This window comes from Cygnus olor, chromosome 7, assembly GCF_009769625.2.
Source record: "Cygnus olor isolate bCygOlo1 chromosome 7, bCygOlo1.pri.v2, whole genome shotgun sequence".
In the NCBI taxonomy this organism is placed as follows: Eukaryota; Metazoa; Chordata; class Aves; order Anseriformes; family Anatidae; genus Cygnus; species Cygnus olor.
Genome location: NC_049175.1, coordinates 642,398 through 662,730, shown reverse-complemented (window position 1 = coordinate 662,730; position 20,333 = coordinate 642,398). Strand labels below are relative to the sequence as shown.

The following is a 20,333-nucleotide window of genomic DNA, read 5'->3' as shown; positions in this document are numbered from 1 at the left end:
ACCCAGATATGCTCCAATCAAGCAAGTAATTTGTTTTAGCAAGTAGCTCATTTTTGTTGGCACACTCAGCCACCTGGAAGGGAGTGTTCCTCGTGTCTTCAGGGCTCTGCTAATGAGTTCCAGTCTGATTTAGGAAGGCTTTTTCCCTGCACCAAATAATTACTCCATAGAAAAACTTGTTTTATTAATGGAGCTAACATTTGGCTTTATTTCCTTTCATCTTCTGTCCTCTTCTCCCCTCTTCTATCTGGGTGGACGCTACCTCTTCATGACTGCAGCAACTTGTGGAGATACTCAGCTGGAGGGCAATATCTTCTTAGCACGCAGCTCTGGAGTGCCTGAGTGACAGCAACGGTCATGTCTGTTTTGACATTAAAAAAAAAAAATACAAATTACAAACAGGCAGCAGCCAAATGCACGAAACCCTGCATGCATCTGATGCTCCAGGCGCTGCCTTTCTGTTGTTTTCCATGGATCCATCGTGTCTGTTTCTGCTGTACGAAGGTGTTTTTAAATCTAAAAAAAAAAAAAAGACATGTTGTTTGTACAAAATAATAAAAAAAACAAACAAACAGGAGTAATGCTAAATAAATGACAGATTATCCAACATGCCCCCTCCCCCAGGGCTAAGAAAATGGCAGCAGCTGGAACATCTTTCAGAAATGAAGTGAGGGGGAAAGCAAAAGTGAAGGAGAGAGAGAGAGAGGGAGAGCAAAAGAAGGAGGTGGCTTGAGCAGCGGATGGCTGAACTGTGCTCTGCAAAGCCATGGTGGATGTTAACATCGCGTACAGGCTGTGCTGTGACTTCAGTCAGTGAGCGGTGACGAGGAGACCCCAGAGGAGCCAGTGTGAAGACTGGGGCGCAAGAGTGAGGAGGCGCTTCTCTTCCTATTGCCCAGCAGACTGACTTCAGCCTGAGTTTCTTCTTAGATTTCTGCACAGCAAGAACGTTATGGAAAGCTGGTTGCTCAGCTGCTGGATCCCAAAACAGACTTATTTTTTTAAAGAAAAAACAAAATGGGATGTTGATTTAAAACTAATGGTGTAAGTAAGGATTTAAAAAAGTGGGTTTAAGTGAATATAACTTAAATAGAAGCTTGCTCTTCAAAGATACAGGTTTTAGAAACAGCCACTACCTGGCCAAACATGGATGTTTGAAGCCAGTTTATTTAATTAAAAAAAAAAAAAAAAAGAAAAAGCGCTAAAAACAGCATTAAGAGCAAAGATTTTAGAGGAAGAGGGTACATGTATGGGATTTTCTATTTTTTTCTTTCTAGTAGCATAGTTGGGATCCACAGTGCTGCAGAACACGTGTTCCTTAGGAAGCAGACAAGAAACTTAGTGTTATGTTCTTCATGAAGACTTGCACATACACTCCTATATGAGGCATAAATAGCGTGTGTTTTTTATACTGAAATATATGCACCATAGAATTAAAGGGGTTACCTGGCCTCCTGTTTGATTTGTTTGATCTCTGACGAAAAAAGCAGTGGGAGCCAGCAGCCCCAGCCAGGTGCTCGTCCCCACCACTAACCCATCTGATGTTTCTAAGTGTCATGTTTCCTAGTGTTTATTTGGGTAATTTTTCTATTTTTTACAGTGATGTTGTAACACAGAAAACTATCAGATCAGAATCTCAAACCGTAGCTGTAGGACTCCAGGCCACCTCCTGGTGTTGCCTCTGGGTGTTAGAGGATACCTCATGAAGCAGAGGGGAAAGGGAATTAGCACATGTGATCTGATGTTTGTCCTTTGGGCCAATTCATCTTCCTTTCTTTTCTTTGCTGGAAAGGGAGTCCATTTCCTTTATTCATTAGTTGGGGAATATGGAATTGTTTTGTTAACCTTACCAAGAACTGATCCTAGCCCCAAGCAGAAAACTGCCTTTCTGGTTGACCCATTCAGTAACAGGGTTTGTCTTGACCAAGGGGAAGGACAGAGTTACTCATTCTTTATAGCATCTGGGATGGGCTTTTACCTGAATTTCTGTCTACCCCCTAATTATTTTTTTGGATCTTTCAAGGCAATTAATGTGATTGTGTTGACAGCATACAAAATGTGAGGCAACCTTTTTACAGACTACGGAACGTAAGAAAGCTAATTTGAAATGTTAATCCTTATTTAACAGAATGCAGAAAGTAAAAGCTGTTGCACAAAGTGTGGCTGTCTGCCGTGGATAGCTGTCTGCTCCCTTTGTCAGAGAGGTGCTGTCCCACACCAGGATTAGATCAGCTAACCCATGAGGAAGGAAAAGACCATCTATATGCCCCAGGTTTGTCGGAGTAAATACTCTTTTATTCCTCCCTCCACCATCCTAGGGAGGACTTCTGGGGCTTGAACCCATAGGGGGCAAACACTAAATGCTATTACTTCAAAACATTTTAAAGACAGCACTAAGCCAGAGTGAAGTGGAAAAACTAGAAGCCTTGATATTTTATTCAGTTGTTGTTTTTTTTTAAGCCACAAAGAGAGAGCAAACAGGAGATTACAATTATGCCATTTAAAAAAGATAAATACAAAACATTATGCATGCCTTCTTTAGGTCTGATCTTCCTTGTCTCTTTACCTGATGATGATTAATATGTAAAAAGAAAACCCTCTGTATTAAGTACCTGCATCTTTCAGAGAAAATTTAAAAGGAAAAGAACTGTTAGTTTCTTTGGTTTTGCACAGTCTTGGAGACAAACTCTTTGTTTGTTTTTGTTTTGTTTCCTTTTTAAGTTAATGAGAACCTTAGCTTCGTATGGCCATTATCAAACACAGCTGTACACCTTTAGCATTCTTAATGTTCTCTTATGGGGCTAATATAAGCATCTATATAATATATATTATAAATATCACATTTTAAACAGGAAATGGAAGGCATTTGATGCAGAATTTTTGCATGATATAGAAATAAAGTTAGCTAGTGTTTGTTTGTTTGGTCTGAATGTTGGTAGAACCTTCATAGCTTTGTTACAATGAAACCTTGAACTGAAGATATTTAATAAAATAACATTTAAACAGTGCACAGTTTTGAGTGTCACACTTTTCATTTAAACCATGGGACGATGTGTAATTGGCACTTCTGGGCCAAAAATCATTCCACAAAGCTATTTTATATTTCAGTATATCATGTGATTAAAAAGAGCCACGTTTTAAAAAAGAAAAAGGTAAGTGGTATCATTAATGGAAAGGAAAAAAATACTGGCCTTAATAAAAAACAAAGGGATAGCAGAACTTGTGAAAATGGTTGGTTCTGTTCCTGGTGGTCTAGCCTAGCTATGGTGTTACCTCCTTGCTTGGTGTCTGTTTTCTTTACCAGTATTTCAGCTTTTTTGTGGAAGAAACTGTCTTGCTTTTAGGTTTGCCTGATGTAAATATGCTGAACTCAAGCTGTTGGGCAGCCACTAGGTCTGCTAGCTGGCGTGTTTATTTCATGTTCTAGATGGGCTGGGGATGCTCCTGCAGAGGCGCAGATGCGTCTGGCGATGCATGCAGAGCTGCCTGCTCTAGCAGCATGATGGCTTTGCAAACCAGAAGGCTGTGGTTTGGCTGTGTTTCACCTGTTGGCAGGCTTTCTTTTCTTTCCTCTCGTGCATTCTCCTTTCACTTCCAGTCTCATACCTTTCAGGCCGCTCACAAAAGGGCGGCTGCTATCTGCCAAGAGCTACCTTGTGGCTGTCAGTGGCATGCAGGCCCATGCCACAACAGCCCCTTCCTGCTTCCCAGCCTGTGGTGTGGTTGTGCCACTCCCTGGCCTGCGCTTGGGCCTGGCCCTGCTGGCTGAGCCCAGTGGGCAGGGGTGGCTTGGCCTGTCACGGGAGGAGAGCTTGGTGTGCTTTGTCCCTGCGGCTCCCTAGTAAGTAGGTGTCAGTTGGTGCTGCATGAGGAGGCGATTGCTTTTCCTGCCTGATGAAACAGCAGGAAAATTGTCCGTAGTTTAAAGGGAGAAAGTAAGGGTTTTACAGCCTGCTTCAGTTGATCTGTTCGTGGCCAGCAGATAGCTCCTGCTATTGCAGCAGCAAAGAGAGCTGCTGCTACCACTTCTGGCATTCAAGGCAGCATCATTCAGCTGGTAAGCTCTCTGCTGAAGCAGCTAACCATACCTTAATGGTCTTGGAAGAAATGTGGCAGTACGATCCAGTATTCATGAGGAAAAGATGCCCATAAAGTTAGTGCTAGTCATCTGTGTTCGTAGTAGCTCTTTTAACCAGCGCATTTAACCAGAATCATTTAAATGCTGCTACTGAAAGTACAATAGGCAGGCTAATTCTTATGTCAAGAATATTTATGAACTATATATATGGGGCCTTTCAGAGGGTTCATGTGTGTGTTTGTGAGATTTAAGTACGTTAATTGAAAAAATAGGATGTTGGTTAAAGTTGCTCTTTATGTGCCTTCACCACTCACAATTGCTCCGTTAGTCTGTCTTGGACAGGAGCTCTGAGAAATGTGTAAATTTGATAAATTTTCTCTAGAAAGGTCTCTTGTCTTGTTTTCTTTTGTCTTCACTGGCAGCAGGGATTGGGAATGGCATTGATCTGCAGCTCAATAGCTCTAATATTAGATCTGAAGCTGCAACTTTTTCACAGACTTACTTTCCAGTATGCCTGTCTAGTTACAATTTGCTCATTCTGTTGGATGGCATTTGCCGTCTTCCTACATAAGAGAAGTGGCTGAATGTGGTCTCCCAAGTTCGCCTCTCTCTCCCAGTATATGCACGTGCATGCTGGTACACATGGGCTGATTATACTCCGGGAGACTGGATTAATGGTAGCTTTTATTTGTGCCCAGATCTGATTTCCCTTTAAACCAGGACTGGTCTGCTGTCACTTGATGGGTTAGCAGAACAAATCTTGGCAGGATGTTTTAATGCTGTAGTATGTACGAGAGCTGGGGAGAAGCATGAACAGCATTAGATCTCAAGTGTTCATATCCTTTCCATTTTATTATGAAAACTATTACCTTTTTCCTTATGTACAACTGATAATGTAGACAAATGGATGGAGTATTTGACTAGCGATCAGAAGGCATGATCTGTTTCTGGTTTGTGTTACAGTTCTGCAGGGTGACTGCAGACAACCCACTTGTGTGCTATGTGCTTCACTCTTTCCCTTTGTACATGCTGATAACAAGGCTGACCTCTTTAGAAACTAATGAAACAGACTGATGAAGAGTGATGCACAGCAGCTGGGTGGTATTGCTGCTACACATCACAGACTGTTTTTTTTCTTTTTTTCCCTGAGAATTGGAAAGGTTTAGGGCTGCAGAGTAATGCACCTGGAATGCTTGTTTATTTGGGGTTGAAATGGATTTATTTTAGAGCTGGGAAAGGTGGTCATTGGGGGCACTTAAAGTGGCTTGAGTGGAGGATTATGAATCTTCCCCTTGAGACCCTGAGTGCCTGAGAACTCCTCACCTGCAGGAATGCCTTGCCTGCCTGCCTGCTGGTTAGGAACAGGAATTTACTGGCGTGTAGTATCACAAAAAATTATAAGGAAGCAATTTCCTCTATGCTTAAGAAGCCTTAGATAGAAAACAGAAAGACACATGCTTGTGTTTTTTATGGCAACCTGACCACAGTGGAAGGATGCAAAAAATTAAGTCAAAATACAATCTCAATCTGAAACATCCTTGTGCTGTGGAGGGGTAATTTAAAGCACAGTGGTCTAGGGGAAGAGGAGAAAGGTTGCTTCCCCTTATCTGTGTCAATTTACATGATTTTATTCATCAGAATTAGCCATAAATGGTTGGGCAGGGTGACTTTTATTCACAGAAATAATCCACCCGAACACTGTATGTTGACAGAGTTGGGACTTGGCCAGTTCTTGTTGGGATGAAATACTCTCTCGTCACGACCTATTTCTACTTCATGTTTCTGTGGAAAAGTGCAGTGTTCGTACCAACAGAGAGGAGACTGAAAAAAGGAGTTGGGGCTGTGCTTCTGAAGCCTTACTTGCACTGGAACGTCTCATGGCCTGTGTTAGTAGACAGGGCAGTGCAACTGCTGTTCTATAAAGCAATTTGCAAGTTTGCTGCTTCTTACATATTTAGAAGTTTATTTTAAACTAAAAAAAAAAGTTACCTGTTTGAGCAGAACATGTCCTTCTTACCTTATGTTGTTTGAAATTCATCTCTTTGGATTCATTGTATTTTTATTGTATTTTTCTATACTGGAAAATCCATCTCTTTGGATTTATCATATTTTTCTTGCAATGAAATGAAAAGTATGATAAATCCAAAGAGATGGATTTCAAACAGCTTATGAGTAGAACATGTCTTTCCTCTGTAAGCGGCCCAAAGTTTGAGATAGCCTAAATGTTTTTAGGAGTCATAAACTGATTTCACCTGTGTTCATTCCACAGTAGTATTAATGCTGATGTTATTTTAATTGTCAGCAAGTTTGAACACCTGATCTCCTATACATGTGCAATATAAATAAGTCTCTCAAACCAATTAGAAATACTTCATTAACCTTTGAGTTTTGACATGCAGTAACATGTTTCTTTTATACAGCATTATGCTTTGACCTTCCCTGTTGAAAGAAATGGGTTTCCTGACCCAGTAAAATTTCAGTAAAAGTGGGTAAATAAGAAATATTCAATGTAGCTTTTTTTTTTTTTTAACAGAATATGCAGGGAAGCTTGCATTTTTGTTTTTGTTTTATATCTTCAGGAGGAGAAAGATGTTTCAGAGAAATATGCAGTGTTAGCAGCAATGGCACGTGCTCTGTGCTAAGCAAGCACAGAGCAATGCATAGCCTGGAAGATGGAAAGGGAGTAATACAGCAGAGTCCTTGGTGTGTGTTGGAGTGTGAGGAGGCTGGTGCAGGGAAGAAAGACGAGCTCCAAGACAGATTTAAAACCTCTTGCAAGTTAGTAGAGGAGGCTGTGCATGACACAGGACAAAACCAAAAGATGACAAAGGGATGGAGATGTAACATGGTGAAACCCGAAGAAAGGCAAGTGAATGCTGTTCTGGAGGTTTGAGGAAGGAGGAAAAGTTTGGGGGGACGGGGTGTATTTTGGGGCTACTTCTTCCACTACAGTTTCAAATGTGATTGTAAGCCAGTATTGTTGCACCTGTGTGGTGTGTGATGTGCTGTCCCATCAGTGATCCCAGGTGTAGCTTCTACTACTTGAGATTGCTTGGACTGGGGGAGGGAGGGTAATTACTCAAAAAAACCCACAACTCTACTTATACCAGAATATCAAATTGTAGTTTGAAGCAGTAAATCCCATTTCATGCAATGTGGTCCAGGATCTTAAATGCTACCACCAACCCCCACCACGTGCTGAACTGTGGCAGCTTCCCCCTGTTGGTTTGGGTTTGTTCAGCTGCACGGGCCATCACCTGCCCCTGCCACTCCTGCCGCTGCCTCGGCACTTCTATCTGGCCTGCTGCAAAGCCTGCGCCACGGGTTGGGGTTAACTCAACACAAATTCACCCTGCTGCTCCTGTCCAGCTGGGTGGGTTGGCAGCAGGTAGGGGCGCTAGGGATGGTGCCCCAGACCCCTCCAGTGCTGGTCCCAGCTGCCTCATCCGCCCCCTGTGCAGCCGGTGTGCTGCTCCTTGCACCTGCGGGTGAGTTTGTGCTTTGACCTCGTGCCCTGGGCACCCGCAGCTGCCCCTGCCCCCTTCCGCCCTCCCTCAGCTCCCCGGTAGAGCCACGCGGCGGCGCTCCGCGGCCCCCAGCCGTGTCCCTGCCCTCCTGCGGGCCGCTCTCGGAGCCGCCTCGCCTCCCTCCGGGCTCCCCCCTGCCACCGGGCCCGGCCCCGGCCCCCCCTCCTCCCGCGGCCGGGGCGGGGCGTCGCGCTCCTCCCCCACGCGGAAGATGGCGGCTGGGCAGCGCGGCGGCGGCTCCCCCAGCGGCCGGAGGGACGCCCAGCGGTCGGGAGCCGGCGGGCCGCGGCCGGCCTGAGAGCTCCCCGCGGCGCTGGGGGGACGGCAGCCCGCCGGGAGCCGTGCCCTCAGCCCGCCCGCCTGCCCGGCGCGGCTCCTGCGGCAGGTGAGGAGGAGGACGGCGCCGGCCCGGCCTCGGGGGGCGGAGGGGGAGAGTGGGGTGGCGGGGGGCCGGCAGCTACCTGTGCGGGCCCGAGGGGCCCTCGCGGTGCCAGCGGCGGTGGCACCGGGGGGGCGCGGGACGAGGTGCCGGGCCGTGAGGGCTCGTTCCCCGCGGGCTCCCGGCCCCTGGGCTCCAGCCCCTGGGCCCGAGGCACGTTCGCGGCGGTGGTGAAGCGCCGGGCGCCGCTGTCTCCCCACGCCAGGGCGAGCGAGCTGCCTGCCCGTCGCCGGGATTAGAGGCGGGCTCGCGTCGCCCGTCTGAATGCAGCCGCAAGTCACACGGCAGCACACCGGGTTTCTTTGTGACAAACCGCGCCGAGGAAGCGTTCGGAGTTGTTAACTGTGCGTGCCTGCCTCGCTGGGTTGTGTGGCCCTGAGGTAAACTAGAAGCACCCGATGCGTTTTTCAAGTTACGTGCAGCCAACTCGGTTATCTGCAGTAACTGGGCTGGGAAGTGTTGGATGGCTGAAGAACCCGGGTAGTGCTGCTACAGCGGCACACCTTGGTATGAAAACACCCTGAGAGCCACGAGTATTTACAAGCACAGCGTCGGCCCCATGTGCTTGTTCGTCAGGCTGGTACCCTGCATTCTCACAAGCTGGCTCGGGGCCGTGCCTCCACGCCAGCGGGAGCAGAGCCCCCAGGACTGGAGCTCAGGGACAGCCAAGGCGCTCGATCTGTGCTTGGCTGGGGTGGCATTTCTGTGCCAGGCTGCTGAGTGCCACTGCCTTGGTTACTGATCCAGCTCCTGGCAGGCTGGACCTGGAAGATCTCACTAGCCCGTACTTCATGCCACACAGAAGTGGTTGTGCCGTGCTAAGAGCTCGTCTGGTTCCAAAAGCAGCCGAACTCCGCTAGGCCCTCTCTGAGCCAGTGGAAAAACTCCCTGCTAGAATATGGCAACCAGCATAAAATATTCTAAAACTTTTCCACTGTCAGCAGCTGTGAACATGGATGTATCTCGTAGCATTATTGTTCAGTACACTCAGTGATTTCTTTTAAATTTTTTCCTTCTCACCCCAAATTATTCTTTCTTCTTATTTCTCCCCTTTAGGTTTTTCTTTTTCCCTAAGTCCATGGTATTATTCTCTTTGCTGCTACTTCTCTAACATGTTTTCCTGTTGTGTCTCTCCTTCCTCTATTTTGATATTTTTTCAGCCTATATAAAGGTTTTTTTGTCCATCTGTATGATTTTGACCTATGAATCACTGGAAATTTCAAAACGCAATGTAAACGAGCTGCAGAGCAGGGACACGGAGGAGAACTAGTGGCACATCTGTCCTTGTCAGAGCTTTTGCTCCAGTCACAGAAACCAATGTTGCTTCTGGGCTCTCGAACCTGGTGTCAGAGCGGGGTCCGGGCCAGTGCTGCCCTCTGGGGAGGGAGTTCTGGGGCACCGGGCAACAAAATGGGGATATGGTACAGAGAAAGCTGAGAATTGCTGTTTTAAGATTTAGAGTAATACCTGTGAGCATTTATCAGTACAGGAACACGTATGCTGGAAACCATGTGTTTTTGGCAGTATCCAGTAGTTGCAGCGATGGTGCTGCTTGCTGCGTGGTTTTTGTGTAATGCACGTTTTAGTGTCATGGTGCATAACCTTACATCGATGACCTGGTAAAAATAAAAAGACTGAGCCTGGTTTTATATTAGCATTTCTATGGTTCCTTAAAAAAAAAAAAAAAACATGGAGGGAGAGGGGATATCCAAATGCAAATGAGGCCCTGATGTGGCCTGAACCACAGCGGATCTCCTCGTTACTGTGCCCTGTGTGAGGACTTTAAATGCCTCTCTCTGATCTCTCTGTGGTGTATCTGGAATATGCAGTGGTTCTCAGAGCAGAGCTGCATAGATAAGATAATCTGTTTCATTTTAATTGGCAGAGTTGTTTACACATGATCTCTCACTCATTTTCCTCTTTTAAAGGAATGTGTATCTGTCCCTGATTACAGCTCAGGTCAAAATCCCTCAGCACTGGCAGCAAATCTATTCTAATTGGTCTCATTTACCTCTCATAAGGTTGCGTTTAAATCCTCTCTCTTCTCAAATCCTTCTCCCCAGCCTGCAATGAAATTCATTATGGGGTATTTTATAGACGAGGGAAGAGCCTCTGGCTGTCAGCAGCCTTTGCAGCGTGTCGCGTTTCCAGCCCAAGAGGCAGCCGCAGCGCGGTTTGGGGTGCCAGGCAGCGATGCGGCAGCAGCAGCGCACGCAGTCTGTGGCGGTGCCACTGGGCGCGAGCGCCACTTCCACCGCCACTTCTGGCAATAATTGGGGTGAATGCTCCCGTTTGTTGTCTCCGCTCCTCTAGCCTTTACGTAGGCGCTGCCGATGCAAGGGTCTTGGAGTTCAATTTTTCCCTTTCTAGCTGTCTTTCCAGTCTTGGTGATTGAGTGTAAATACCGCTGAGTTGCTGCTGCTGTCTGCGAGGACAGGCTTTGAACAGCTCAAAACTGGCAGAAGCCTGTCGCTGGGAGCTTATTTTTAGAAGTCCCAGAGCAACATTAGCTGCCTTTGTAAAACATGCTGTAATTTTCCTGAGCGCGGTCGCTTTGGTTAATTGAATGTAACGTGAAGAGATGAAGCTCTGCCTTTCATTACGCCTGTGCTGAGGCACTTCACCCCTAGCCTGCACCAGCCCGGTCTGCAGGCACAGCACATGCCTGGTCTCAGCACTGATTTCGGCTCTGGAAATCTCAGAGGCTGCGTTTTCCGTGAGCAGTGCCCGCTGCCCTTGTGCTGCTGGTTTTCCCACTACACTGACATCAGAAGGGAACGTGAGCCCCTGCTGGAGCCACCCCAGCCCGGCTCCCAGGCCGTGGTGCAGCAGCTCAGGTACTTCTGTATTGCTGCTCCTGCTCTCCAGCAGCAATCTCCAGCAGAGCTGTGCACAGCTGCCTCTTAAATTGCGTCTGAAAGACTGACTGGAGTGCGTACATCAGAGCCCTAGCTGTTCTTTCTATTTGAAGGTCTCGGGCCCCTGGCAGTTACTGTTTGGGGACGTTTTTTCAATATAGACCAATATCCAGAAAGGACGTGCTACAGATCGCTAGACTGGATCCGTATGTGCCCTATTAAAAATGTAGTAGAAACCTGTAGATGTGCGTGATGAATTAATTTCTACATCAGGAAGATATCTATACTCCGTCATGTTATTGCCTGCTGTAATATTTTTAGTAAGCTAACTGATCGCCCAGCGAAGGCGAGGTGGCTGATAAGATTGTGAAATGCAGCCTGGGCCTTCTCAAAATATTTGTGTCTTTTACTGGGTAAGGTCACAAGATCCGTTTTCACAGAAGCGGGAATTGGTGTTTGCTTGTTTTTTAAAGCAGGCCAAACTCTCCAAACAAGAAGAGGGATGGTCATGGTCTGTCTCTATATATAGACTCAGCCTGCTTTTGATTTCATTGAGTAAAATGAATAGCACAAAATAAATAAGAACAGCTTCACGCAGCACTTGCACATGTACTAACAACACCGAGGTGATGTTCAGAAATACCTGTCTCTTAACTGCATTTGTAGCTGCGTGTAACTGATGTTGTCCTTCCTGCTGGGGTTGCAAACACGAAATACCAAGAGTGTTTGCGCCTGCTCTCAGGCTGAAATGTTAATACCTTAACTTAGCCTAAAATACTGCATGCTGTCTTTCCGGACGTGGAAAGGAGAAACGTGTTTTGTCCTCTCCTTGGTGTATGGGGCGTGGGCAGATCCTACTGCCGGTCCCAAGCCACGTGCGTCACCCCACAGTTACCATCTCCAGTGCCTGGGGCAGTGCTTTGTGTGCGGGGTGGAAGTGAGGGCGCGGGACCAGAATACAGCCGTACTGCCCCAGTCTGATCTGTTTTATTCCTGGGCTGCAGTGCATTATTCTCGTTATTCTGAATTCGCTTTTTTTCCCTTTTTTTCCCTTTGGAAGTGTTTACGTTTGTGGAAAAGTCTGTACGGGGCATTCCCTGCAAAGCAAGAGCCAGCAGAGGCTGTTCTTCCTGCCCTACCTCCCTGCTCACACAAGAAGACAAGGGTTTGCGGGCACCTCCTCAGGGAGGAAGGGTTTCCCCAGGAGTGGAGAGTAGGACATAACACCGTGTGTGATAAACGACATGCCAACAGGTCGTAGCCCTCCCCGGGCCTGGGGACCACTGCTGCTTTTATTTATTGATATGCAGTTGTCCTCTGTATCCAGCTATTCTCTTAGGAGCCGGGTTGGCATAGATAATGCAAGAAGGAAGGAGGGAAGAGGGACAGCAAGATGACAATGTTATCCCTCCGTCCTAATCTCTTTTTTCTGCAGTTCTAGTCTGCCATCTGGTCTTCCTCCTCTGTTTGTCTGGTCTCACACATCCTTCGTTTCTGCACCAGAAACTTCCCAAGAAGATGGCTTTCCTCTGAGCAGTTCCTGTTGGGAGGCCTGCATGTCAGCACCATTAGGTTACATGGTGGAGCAGCTTGGTTTTCTTTGGTCATGTAGTCTTACAGTTCCAGATGATTCTATTAGCCGAATATTTTGTTGGTCTTTCAGCTTGTCTCTAATTAATGCTAATTTGCTTGGCAGTACTTCTGTAGTAAAATCAGAGTTTGCATGTGGATTTTTGAGCTCTTCATCAGATATTAACTCTTAAATTTTCAGTCATTTTGGTATAAATTCTTTAAAGGAAATAGTGGGATGACAGGTCCTAGCTGTGATAATCTCTAAGTAATAGAGATCAATTTAGAAAACAAAAAAGTGCAGATATGCTTCAGAAAGTTTAGAAGAACCCCAGAAGATTTTGTAAACGTGTATTTTTGTCTTATGAGTTTCTTACTAAATAGCTTTGCATTAGCTCTCAGCCTGACTTGATGCTTTTGAGCACATAGGAAATTTCACGTCAGAAAGGGCTTTTAGGACAGTTAATTTAATCATCTCAGGGCTGATGAGGGTTGCAGAGTCATCTGACTGTACATAAAGGTCTACATCTGAAGTGTCCCCATCTGAGCTAGACACTGTGTGTTCCTTTTGCGTTAGGACATAGCTCATTTCATCCTAAAGCAGAAGGCCACCTTTGGGGAGATGGATCACGTTCCTGAAGTCTTTTTTTGACTTTCCACCAACTATAATTGAGACCAAGGATGCTTAGTGCAGATGTAGGAAATGTCAGCAGGACAGACGTCTAACAGGAGATAAGCTGAATACCTCCCAGAGTGACACTAACTCGCTTCTCATCCTGGGCTCCTTTCAGTGCAGCACTTTTAATACCTTCACTGATAATTGATTTACATAAATTTGACTCTTCTGAACTCAGCTCTCTTACCCATCTTCTTTACAGCGCTTTTTCTTTAGTTTTCTTTTTTGGGGGGGGAGAGGGGGTATTATTTCTGAGGTAGTGATTCTGTGCCACTCACCCTTCATTCTGAAAGCTTTTGCAAATGCCGTGCTCTGCAACTGTTGCTCGCCTTTTTGCTCTTAGCTCTGTAGTTAAGTTGTTCAGCAGTCAGGGTCTCCCTCTAACTGGTAACCAGGACCTTACTGTGGTCCTGGCCAGCTGTGGCTGTTCCAGAGAAACCACACCAGGTCACGAGTAGGTCTTTGTTCGATACGGGATCCTAACAATTGAGGTTATACTTGGCTCTGGGAGCCAGCTGAATGTCAAAATGACCTGTAATGTCCTATGTGACATTTTTCAGCAAAGAGGCAGGCTTCTCTCCTGCCCTGTTTTGCACTGTTGGAAGTTTTATTTATCAACAAATGATGAGTTCAGGTTTGGAACAGACCAGAATGGTGGCACATTGTTTCTAGGTCACTGCTTGAGAGGCATAAAATAATTTCACAGCGAGCTGAATACCTCTTAATATATGATGGCCCAAGGTGAATGAGGAGCCCAGTAAGACTGGGAACACAGTGCAAGCTTATAAAAGGCAGAAATTTTCAGTGGAGAAAAGGCTGGTGTCTTGGCTGACTCCTTAAAATGTTGTCCTCTTCTACCTGTCATTGCCCAAGTCTTGCTTGTTCTTATCTTCTGGGGATCATCTGTGCGTCTGTCTGTTCCAAGCGTAGTGATGTCTTTGAAGTGGCATCACTTGTGTCAGTTGAGGATGTAGGGAACTGGAATCAGCAGCATGCTACTGCCGGTGAACCCCTTGCCCTTCCAGTTATTGCAGGCTGGGAGATGCAAAAAGAGCAGGCAGAAACTAACGAAGGCAGTGCATCGATCAGCGCTGAATGAACGGTCTTGTGTGAGGATTGCTGGAGCTCCCTGTCTCATCAGCTTTTGAACCCCCCTTTCAGGAGAATGATACAAGAAATCACAACATTGAATCTGTCTTTTCAGTAGCATAAATGGGGTCTTGGGCTAGTCCAAAGGCTGCAAAGAGGCAGATTCATTTCAGCATCGAAGCCTGGCGTAAACTGCTAGTCTCCATGTCTAAATATTGTCCAGAGCACCTCTGAAACATCAAGCCTTCCCTTCTCCATTTCAGTTACAAATCACATATTTAATTTGTTACTTTTAATTTCCTTTTTTTTTTTTTTCCTCAGCTTTAAATGTTCTGGATTCAGTCAGCGATCTTCAGCTCAAACTGCATGTGCTTTACTTTTGTCTGAGTCATAATCATCTTCCTCATAAGCAGAGATCTGTCACTGTCTCCTGATTTAGTTTTGTCTGCAGGCTTTCATCCATATCCTTTTATGTTCCTGTTTCAGATCTGGCCGCTTGTATCAAAGTGTGGTGTGAACAAGTCTACTTCCCTGAGTCAAGGCTACCACAAAAACGTGTTGTGATGTGTTAGCACCTATAGGTTAGTGTCGTGTGACAGCGTGGGAACAGGGGAGGTTTCCATGGCCCGAGTCCATATAAAGACAGAGATTTCTGCAGGAAAACTTGCTTTGCCTCAGATGAAATAATGGTGTTTGCCTTTCCAGCATTACTTTTAGATACAGATTCCTCACTAACCACACGTGATGGTACAGTGCCTGTGGTAGCAGGCAGAGCTAGGAGGTCTCGCGTGGTGTTTGTGGGCAGGTTAAGGATGAGCTAGTACTCAGGAATTGTCCTACTTGCAGCTGGCATTAAGTATAACGTTTTTCTGAGGTTGTTATAGGTAATTCTTTTGCATGGTGTAGAGCTGTTGTATAATCACCATACTTGTACGTCCCTCGAAGCTTTTTCCCATTGCTAAATGCAAAGAGGGTGAAGATGCCCTTTGAACGTACTCCTCTTGGTTTACGTTTAGGCTGATGCTACTGCTGAGAAAAGCAATCCCATCCTATGCTGACCCTTCTCAATATTGGCACAAGCACTCAGAAAGCAAGATCAGGAAACTGATGTGGAATTTAAAATAAACAGAACAAAACAAGCCTTCTTTTTTCCTTTGTTATTGTTCTATAACGTGTGCGCGTGGGGGGGGAGTTATTTTTCAGTTCATCAGTTGGAAACCCAGTCAGGCTCAAATGTTATTGTGATGGCACACTGCAGAGTGTCTCAGGTTGATGAGGTGTCAGGACTGCTCTCTTTGGAGGAGAGGAGAGGTGCAATCACCTAAATAAATACATGCCAAATTATCACCTTTAGAGTATAATTTCATGTGGTGTAATCTGAAGAGGTATCTTACACTACTTGTCTTTGCATCAGTCCAGCAAGTCCAGCAAAATTTTAAAATGTCAAATTTATCTAGGTTAAACATTGGTAATAATGTAACAGTGGTGATAAACTCCAAAAGGACATCAGAAACAGGCAACGTAACAGATGAGCTGCATGTCCAGCAGACTGTGAGCCAGTAACTACAGTTTCATGACTTCCTGTTCTTTTCCACTTTTAATTGGGCAGTGAATTTATTTTATCAGTAATTTCCTATGAGGAGGAAGATTGAAGAAATCAAAGCAGTAGGTGTTTCTAGAGGAGATGGAGCCAGAGGAAGAGGGAAGCAGTGACTTTGATCAAGGTACAGACCAGACCCGTCATCACAGGTTCTGCACTCGGATTCTTGAATTGTACTCCAGGACCTTTCAGCTTCTTTGATGACGAATGCTTCATTATCTTTACATTCCTGTGCGATTTACCAGATATGTTGTGTCAGAAAACTAGTTAGGTTTGTGCAGAGTGGTTCTTGGTTTGGAGTTTTTCTTTTCATGCCTTCTTAAAAAAAGAGTTGTTTCTGTGTTTTCCTCAACATCTTTTCCTAGCACCCTGCCGCTGACAGGCTGACCCATGGTACTGTTCTGAACAGATCTTTGAGGACTGAAATTACTGTGTGTGCTCAGGCCCCTTCCCCTTCCTGCAATTATATCTTCCTGAAATGCATCCTGTACAAGGGTGAAGATCAGCCAGAGACAAGGTTGCAAGACAAAGCAGTGGGAGTTGATACAGTGTCTGTGCTGGAATTGAGGCTTTTCTTGAAGGGGGTGTCTGCAAACCATTTCGTCATACATCTATATTCAATAGTTCTAAAAAGAATGAAGATAAAGAAAAATTAAGACAAACACCTCTTCATAGTAGGTGTAGGGTGTAAACCACAAATGAAAGATTCTTTTTCTCCCCTGTCATCAGGCTTCATCTTCATCTGGAAAAAGCATTTGGTAGGCATGCAGAGCTTGTTCGGTCTTCATTGGCTGGTGATGTAGGAACCCCATGCTTGTTCTACCAGGGTAGGATTGATGGCATCAAGCTTTAGACAAGCGTTGAGAGTTCTGTTTCTGTACTGTCTTCACAACCCTTTGGTACTTGAATTACACAGCCACTGCTGTTGTGTCTCTCTTGGGATGACAGAAACTGTTCCTGGGCCTGTATGAAGTTTCATCCTCCGTGGCAGTCAAGACCTTTTATGATAGCTGTCTTCCAGTGTAGCTGTGAAACTGCTGATGAAGCTGGGGAAGGGGGCTGCAAGGCTTGTGAGCGCAGAGGTCAGACCTCTCACGATGGCCAGAATAAGAAAAAGGAGCTCACAGCCAAGTGAATGGAATGACCATGTCTGCACAGACAAGAGGGTATAATCTAACACTCAAATCTCAAATTTAGATACCCTAGAATCAATTATCCTTAGGTAATATTTTTAGTGAAATTTTGCCATCTAACATAATTCCACCTGACTGGAAGGAACAGAAAGAAGCAGCAAGAAATGCCTTGTTTCATGTGAAGTTGTGGGAATGGACTGGGTACTGCGGTGGATGAAGTCCATTCTGTGAGTACAAGGAGACTTCTCATTCCTTCCTTTTCCCAGGCTGGATGCACTGAAACTGCAGAAATAGAGATCAGTGGGGAGTATGAGAAGAAAGTGGACTTGTACTTAGTACTGATTTGAATCTCGCTCTGAGTTGGTAATACTTCTGTCTAGAGCAAAAGGCTCCTTGTTCTGTCACTGGCACCCAGGAGCATCTTAAACAGCGGTGAGAAAATGTCAACTAAAAACACTTACGAATGTATGTTAATTGTTGTAATTTTTGGCAATGGCAATTCTGGGAACCAGTACATGACAGCCATGAGTGAAGTAATTCTTCCTCTGTTGTGGTTGCTCGAGTATGGTCTCTCTCCTAGGGAACAAGTCATACTGTGCATTTTTTTGGCTTGGCAAACTTCCTGCACAAGGTCAGCATTCCCATTACACTGGTAGCACAGCATCATCATGCTTTAAATGTACTAACTGCAGAGGTTATAAATGACTACTGATTTTTGAATGCTGCAATATTTAAGTATTCAGCTTGAAGCATTTTATTAAAGGGGCCTCATTACCCAGAGCAAGCGCCAAGTGCTTTAAAAATTCTGTGCCTGTTTAATGTAGCTCATATTGGGCATAGCTAATCACTACTGAGACTTAAAACCTTTAGTGCATCTGGGAGCAGGTAGCTACGAGGCTGGGCAGAGGAATCCCCTTTCTCTTTCCTCTTCGATAAAAGCTCTTTCTTGACACAGAGGTCCAATTGCTGCTGTTTCTTGTATAATGTGCAGGGCATAGCAATATGTGGGCAGCAAACTAATGCAAAGTACTCTCCTGTCTAGTGGTTCATTGTTCGTTCTGCCTGAGGCTTTGCAACCTTGATCTTTTTTAGTTAAAGTCTTTAAACAATGGATTATCTGTTTTCACAGGCTTTAGAGGATTTGCAATAGCAGTTACCCTTAGGCATTTGGCTCAAGATTACAGCAATAAATAGGTTCACCAGAGCCCCCCCAGCCCTTCCAAGAGCCAGACGGTCATAAGATTTGCCCCTGCCGTATTTTTCTACTTCGAAGTCCAGTGAAGTGTGTCAGCCTCTTACCAACTTGAGATAAACCCTGTTCTTTCTGACCATTTGCACTCGGATGGTTTGTGAGAAAAGGAGGATGTGTGTGGTAAGGTTGAGAGCACCTTCATTCTGCTCACAGGACCCTCATCCTTGCTGGTATGGTGGCTTTACTACATTACCAATATGGATTTTCCTGGAGATCAGAGACCTGTTTTGAAATCCAGCTTAGCTTTTTTTTCCCCAGTGCCCAGCAATCTGAACGTTTCATACAGCTTTAAAGTGTTCAAATTGGAATGTAACTTCAGTCAATATTGATATTTCTGATCTGTGTGTGCCAGCTGCTGTTTTCCTGAAAGAAGGTGCTGGGACTGTAAGGCCCCACAGCTGAGATTAAAAACCAGTTGCTACCCAGTTGTGATATCTGACGTGGCAATTTCTGCAAGAGCACTTCCTGATTGCTTTGTTTAAACAGGGAATGTAATGTTTTCTTCTGTTACTATGAGATCTGAAGTAGTTTACAGTTATCAGACATTCTGCTGTGTTGCTTTGGAGAAAGATGTCAGCTGTCAGGAGAAGACCCAAAAGTCAGTTCTAATAAGAAGCTACATTTTCTATAGCAGTTTATTTCTGGTTAGAAGAGATGTTCATTGTATGACTTTGCATGGGCTGTGTTTTGCACAATGGGACTTGCTTTCTTCTAAAGAGCAGTTTCATCTCAGGAAAGTTCATTGCACAGAGAGATCTGTGACGTCTGTACATCTGAGGGCCTGTGAAGTTTTTCACCCCAACAGATTGTATTGATTTTTCAGCAAATGCTATTTCTCAGCCTTCTGAGCTGTTCTTATCACACCACATCATGCTGCTCGTCACAATTAAACAGCATGTGCCGTTTGGCCGCTGGCTTTATCAAAAGACCCTCCCATCGCATGTACACAAATTGGAAAAGGGAGATAATTCGATTCTCTTTAGAAGGTTTTTTTACTTGATTCATTTTTTTTCTTTCCTGTCAGTGAGTAATGATAAGCATTTACTAAATCACACTATGTTTTCAAAGTATATAATACATGTTACCTTTGTCTTGGAAAACTATGGGTTTACTTTTCAGTAAGAGATAAAAGCATTTAAAGTATTTATAAATAGAGTCAGGTCAACTTCAGCACTTTGCCACGTAAATTTTCATCACAAGATAGGGGAAAAATTGAGTCTTTTTTGGGGGTTAGTACTTAAAATGATAGCAGCATTTTCTGCTGCAGCTTTACTCTTTCACAATACACTTCAATTCCCCATCCAGGGGAAAAGTACTCATTTTTATTTTTAGTAGGTGGTTAAGCGATAAGAGAATTGGTAACTTAACTAAAGAGTGCAGCAAGTTTGTGGCTACACTCTAGAGAATCTTTATATGAAGGCTGCTGCTTTTTTCACTGGTTTGGAGGGGTGGGATAGGGAAATGTATCTGAACTATCTTGAGTTGGAGGGGAGTCCTCATTGTTCTCTATAACTGTCTGGAAGGAGGTTGCAGCGAGGAGAGTGTTGGTCTTTTTTCAGATGATGAGCAACAGGACACAAGCAATGGCCTCAAGTTGTGCCAGGGTAGAGTTAGATTGGGTATCAGGAAGAATTTCTTCATGGAAACAGTTTTTAAGCTTTGGAACAGGCTGCCCAAAGGGGCAGTGGAGACCCCATCTGTGGAGGTATTTAAGAGAGGTGTGGATGTGGCACTTAGGGACATGGTGGACTTGTGGTGTTAGGTGGATGATTGGAGTTGATGATCTTAACTTACAAGTTAAGAGTGAAAGGATAACTAAAAGCATGGCTTTTCCAACCTAAATGATTCTATGAAAACGAGTGTTTGTTACTGTATTTCTATCAAAAATAATAGAGATGTATACGCATATATGCATATGTAGATTGCATGTGCTTAAGGCTTTGCAGAGCTGCTTAGAAACTCTGAAGATCCCACCCACACCGAGCATACATGAGCCTGGGGTTGACCCTGGAATCTCCCATGAACTGCAGGTCCCTGCCTGTTGGGTATGGCCAGCACTGGAGTTGTCACCAGAACTGAGGCTGTCCTGAACAGAGGTGTAGAGGGGACAGG

General features: G+C 45.0%; 2 protein-coding genes across 20 annotated transcripts in view; both read left to right on the top strand.

Annotated features, from left to right (window-relative positions):
- The window catches only part of CAMK2G (calcium/calmodulin dependent protein kinase II gamma), a 114,644-nt gene extending 111,636 nt beyond the window's left edge, over positions 1 to 3,008 (top strand). For 11 of the 18 annotated variants that reach the window (XM_040564486.1, XM_040564488.1, XM_040564482.1 and 8 more), the window contains one exon: positions 279 to 3,008. Coding sequence is in view for 8 of the 18 variants with exons in the window: in XM_040564470.1 (XP_040420404.1) it covers positions 279 to 342 (64 nt within the window). In the remaining 10 variants the exon portion in view is untranslated. The remainder of the gene's footprint in view (positions 1 to 278) is intronic. The other 7 variants (XM_040564483.1, XM_040564476.1, XM_040564477.1 and 4 more) reach the window with 1 other exon arrangement.
- Positions 3,009 to 7,972: 4,964 nt separating this feature from the next.
- Positions 7,973 to 20,333, top strand: part of NDST2 (N-deacetylase and N-sulfotransferase 2) — a 135,399-nt gene continuing 123,038 nt past the window's right edge. For both annotated transcript variants that reach the window (XM_040564463.1, XM_040564468.1), the window contains exon 1: positions 7,973 to 7,990. The gene's annotated coding sequence lies outside the window, so the exon portion shown is untranslated. The remainder of the gene's footprint in view (positions 7,991 to 20,333) is intronic.